Source organism: Anopheles darlingi, chromosome 2, assembly GCF_943734745.1.
Source record: "Anopheles darlingi chromosome 2, idAnoDarlMG_H_01, whole genome shotgun sequence".
Lineage (NCBI taxonomy): Eukaryota > Metazoa > Arthropoda > Insecta > Diptera > Culicidae > Anopheles > Anopheles darlingi.
Genome location: NC_064874.1, coordinates 93,926,902 through 93,931,901, shown reverse-complemented (window position 1 = coordinate 93,931,901; position 5,000 = coordinate 93,926,902). Strand labels below are relative to the sequence as shown.

The following is a 5,000-nucleotide window of genomic DNA, read 5'->3' as shown; positions in this document are numbered from 1 at the left end:
GAACGAATAAACCATCATCCGCTTATATTCCGATGGCCACTGACTGCCGGCTCCATAAATCGCTCGCGCCTTGCTGGAATATAAAACAACGCCCTCCGCAAAAATCCTGCACCATCCTGCCTTCTAGCAGCGCTAGGCGTCAAAGACTCTGCCATTGTTATTACAATGAAACGGAAGTACAAAAGTCTAATGGAAGAACAACACAGGAATGAGGGGTGTGCGGGCAGGCAGGCAGGCAGGCAGGCAAGCAGCAAAAAATGGTGTTTCCAGAAAAATAAATTCAATGTTATACTTATGTAAATAGGAGATAAAATAAATGGAATAAATTAATGTTATCCCTGTGTTTTGTCGGTCGCCACCTACACCACCACCCTCCAAACGGGAAGGGAGCCAGGTCAGGCCTGGCGGCTGACCAGCAGCCCTTGGCAAACTTTCTCCGCGCGCGAAACGGCCGTACCATCGGAGAGACAAAAGAACGAAGAACCATGCTCCCCCCACCGGAAGTAGGAAGAAAAATTACTAATCTCCTCCAGTGCTCCTCCAGTGCCTGTTTTTTTGTTTTACGCTTTCCACTGCGTCCTGCGGCCATCAACCACCCCCTCGTGGCTCGAGGGCAGTTGCCGTTCGGGATAAAAATCCCCATAATTTAAACAATTGTGCCCTTCATCCTTCATTATTTCCCTCTACGTTTGTCCCTGCTGTGTTTTCCTTTTTGGCGACTCCTGAAACTCCCTCGCCCACTTTCTGGGCCTCAATTGCCTCCAACCCCCACGGGAGGTGGGAGTGTTTCGCGGTTCAATGGCAGCCTGACACAATATGAAATGTAATGCTTAATTTTGCAGGCCACTCCGGGTGCCCTCGAATCCTGGCAACAAAGGCACCTTGCTGGCATCCAGGACGGCCAAAGCGTTGGGCGTAATTTTCCCTAATCATTCCGGAAGTGGCCGGCAGTGGCGTAGTGCGTGTTGAGTGGGGGAACATGGAAATGATTCAGACCGTAGCGCCCGAGGATTCGTGGATTCCGATCCGAGTGCAGACTAGAAGAGCAAAAGAGAACAGACGACAGAGACGGAGGGTGGGAGAGAGAGAGAGAGAGAGATAGTGCGAGCGAGAAAAGACATCATCCACCTGGGGCATGGCAAGACGGCCATCGGCCAGCCCCCTTTTCAAATCATTTAATATTTATGCTAATTAGTCTCATTCCCTCCATCTTTTCCGTCTCGTATAGGGGGTTGCGCTTCACAATATGATGGAGCTGGACGCATGGAGCGCTGGTTGCTGCGCATGGTGGTGGTGTGAGCATGGCGCCCATGGAATCTCCTCCTCTCGAAAGATCACGCCAACGTCCGACTGCTACAGCAGAGTATTCGCGGTATCGATCGCCACGAGAAAGAAGGAGATAAACCGACGATCGACCGACGTAAGATGATCATGTTGCTCGTGATCGAACCAACACATCAGTGCGAACAGCATCACCACACCTTGGAAACCACGCCAGATAGCGATCGAATCGCGATCACGATCTCATCGATCCGCGGTAGGTTTACCATTCCCACGCAATAATGTGATCGCGCACTCACATTAACTCGCGCACAAACCCTTCTCCTATTTACACTCTATGGTGCTGCAACTCTGCAAACAGATGCGGTTTGATTTAAGGAGTTTCGTTTGATTTAACAAAACATTTACCGCATGTATAAATAGATTTAGTTCGCCCAAAAATAGGTTTGCGGTTAATTCCCTCATCTATCGAGCATACGCAAAAGAGTTTATCGAACATTCTAGAACCCCCCGCGTGTTTCAACGAGGAAATCGATAAAGAATTAATCATGTTACTTCCGGATTATTCATCCCACAGTGTAACGGCCCTCCCCCTGGCTGGTGGTATGAAAATGGATGAGTCTCCGCTTCCCTCAAAAGCGAATGCTTCCAAAACATATAATTGAACATGGCCAAATACCGCTCGTTGAATCCATTACTGTACCGATGATGTGTTTAGCTCCGTAAACGCGCAGTTACCGCCATTCCAACACCGCCACCCGAGGCCGCTACCAATCCCAATCAATCCAAAGTTCCTTTTCCCCATCCATCGTGCGAAAGGCGCGTATTCACTGCTCGTCATCGTTTGTAAACCGATGATGCTGAAGGAATTCGATTCACGAACCATCGTCATTTTGCGCGGAAACAGACAAAACACAAACGGTTAACTCAAGCCCAACCGAGGAACGGGGTCGGCCCTCCAAACCGAAGGGCCCAGAGATGTGATCAATCAATGTTCTACAACCAGGCTCACTCCTCGGTGCGGCGCCCTGGTGCCGGTACCAGACATTTTCGTGAAGACGTTTTCCCTATCAAAAGATGATGCGTTGCCTCGTTCTTGCTTCGTCTGCTCCGGTCTCATCCCTTAAGGAAGGGCGTGCAAAAATGCGAATAAATAGGAAAACTTTATCATGCTCCACTGACGAGCATTACAGGGCGAGGGCATCAAAACTGTTTACCCAAGCTTGTTCATACCGGTGCTGAATTCTAACGACGAATACGTTGCCAAATACCGGCAGCAGTCTGCAGGGCATTTATTGTTCGGCGAGCAGAGTAGGTGCAGGGAAGTTTAATCTGAAATTAAATCGGAACAGCACAGGGCAAGGGAGTAAATTTGGCGAGCAAGACGGAATAGGTTCGGATTAGACCCTCTCGCCTAAGATAGGAGGAAGACGAAGCAAAGGGTTGAGTGATAATGAATAATCATGATAAAGCAGTCGCTTGTCTTTGCCTGGAGCACCACGGTATGGCCATGCAGTTGATTAAGTAGCAGAAAGGTATTGATTTAACCCAAAATTATTCGCTACTCTAAGAGTAGCAGCTATAACAACAATTTTAAGCAAACTGCACCATCCAACGGTCGTTCTTCATACTCAAAAATCAACGAATTGCTGACCGGGTTACGTTTACATTACATAGTTGAGTGGCACAGTGGGCGAGTAAGTTCCAACATGCGTCGAAGCATAAAATCGACGCAACCGATAAAAATATGATTACAAACCTATTCTTCCTAGCTTTACACAGTTTTTGCGAAATCTGATATATCTACTCCGGTCTGACATACATCGCACAGAGATTATTTCGGACGGCTGTTGAATAATTTTATAAAACGATTTTGACGGTTTTCAAAAGCTATCCCGCCCTTAGTGCGAGCGGTAGCCTCGGTAAATTTGGGTAAACAAGCTTGAAATCAAGGATTTTTGCGTTATCCTTTTTCCTGGATTTGTGTTTTCGTGGTTCAGTTATCTGAAACAAAATTAGGACAAATGAGAATGACATCGTCGACGAAAATCATGCTCATCGCCTGCGGGTCCTTTAGTCCGCCAACTCCGATGCATTTTCGGATGTTCGGTAAGCAAAGTGGAACGACGTAAATCAGCGGGAAATAATCTTTTGACCTGCTTGCTTCTTACAGAGATAGCCCGGGATCACATCCACCAAATGGGCCTGGGCCAGGTGGTGGGCGGGATTGTTTCGCCCGTACATGACTCATACGCCAAAAAGGGACTCGTTTCGGCAACTCATCGTTGTGCTATGATAAAGATTGGACTGAAGTCTTCGGAGTGGATTCGGCTCTCCGATTGGGAAACGCAGCAGGAAGAGTGGACAAGAACCCGCCAGGTGCTTCAGTATCACCAGGTACTGCTAAAGGAGCTGATTTGTGTGATTTGCACAAGCACTATAAAGAACACTTTTCGTTATAGAATTTCATAAACTCTTACCTGAAAGATACAAATGGGACCATCAACAACCAGCACATTCCGGCGTGGATACCAGAGGGAATTAAAAAGACGGCTGGCCAGGTTCACCTGAAGCTGTTGTGTGGCGCAGATCTTCTCGAATCCTTTGCAACCCCCGGACTGTGGAAGGACGAAGATCTAGAAGCCATTCTCGGTTACCACGGCATTGTGGTGATTTCGCGTGCCGGATCTAATCCGGAGCAATTCATCTTCAATTCCGATCTATTGACTCGTTATCGCGTAAGTAAAATGAATCAAATCGACCTCGTCCTTCCGAGTGTATTAAAATCTGTTTCCTATTCCAGCGCAATATAACGATAGTGACGAACTGGGTAACAAACGACGTCAGTTCGACGCTCATCCGACGACTGTTGGGCCGTGGGATGTCGGTCAAATACCTGTTGGACGAGCACGTGACGGAGTACATTCAAAAGTTTGGTCTTTTCGGGTGCAATAGCGAGACGTAAGTATTGATCTCTTGAGGGATGATTTTGGAAAAAGTTTCCCGTTCGACGTTCCGAATTGCAGCCACTCATTCATCTCGACCTCATTCATTCCATACAGCGTGAAGGACAGTTTGCATGTCCGCGCTGCTGTGTGCACAGCTAACTGACCTGAATGTAGTTCCCAAACTACCTTCCATTTAATTCAAATCATAATTGAAATTCGCTTTCTCATACCATGTCTGTACCAATGCCTGGCGACTTCGATCGCGGGTTGCTATGGATGGAAAGTAGTAAGTACATTTTAACACCGGGAAGCACAACGGAGGCCATGAGTATTTCGCCAATCTCTCCGATCAACGATCCGGACATCTATATTGAGCACCGGAATCGAATGAACAAACGGAACTCTTCGTTCGAAGCGATGGATGAAACAGATTTTCCGTCACCACCGCTTCCATCTCCCAGTGCGGGCAGTAATGTTACTCTCAACAAGGTATTTTGCTGCGCAAACGAATCGTCGACGGGACAGCTGGCAAAACCGATCAGTGGACGAGGAGCTACGTTTCTTGGTCGACCAGGAAGTGCTGTACAGATTATAACGACCGCAGCTCCTACTCCTGCACCACCATCGGTGACGACACCGGATGGAACCACAAAACAGGCCCACCAAGTCAGCGGCTCATCCGACGATAGCGACCAGAAGCAGAATAAGGTGGGTGAAAAACCGTCGCTTAGCGGTTCCCCTCGACGAGTAGTCGGCTCGATGGAAGGTGTC

The 5,000-nt window shown here is 48.0% G+C and overlaps 1 protein-coding gene across 4 annotated transcripts in view; it reads left to right on the top strand.

The window, feature by feature from the left end:
- The first annotated feature begins 3,196 nt into the window (after window positions 1-3,196).
- Window positions 3,197-5,000, top strand: part of LOC125950103 (nicotinamide/nicotinic acid mononucleotide adenylyltransferase 1) — a 2,945-nt gene continuing 1,141 nt past the window's right edge. Inside the window, exons 1-5 of one of the 4 annotated variants that reach the window (XR_007468701.1) lie at window positions 3,197-3,390; window positions 3,455-3,678; window positions 3,744-4,019; window positions 4,085-4,242; window positions 4,517-5,000. The exon at window positions 4,517-5,000 is cut by the window's right edge and continues 407 nt beyond it. Coding sequence is in view for 3 of the 4 variants with exons in the window: in XM_049677763.1 (XP_049533720.1) it covers window positions 3,306-3,390; window positions 3,455-3,678; window positions 3,744-4,019; window positions 4,085-4,242; window positions 4,517-4,937 (1,164 nt within the window). In the remaining variant the exon portion in view is untranslated. Of the gene's footprint in view, window positions 3,391-3,454; window positions 3,679-3,743; window positions 4,020-4,084; window positions 4,243-4,343 lie in introns of all 4 variants that reach the window. The other 3 variants (XM_049677763.1, XM_049677764.1, XM_049677765.1) reach the window with 3 other exon arrangements.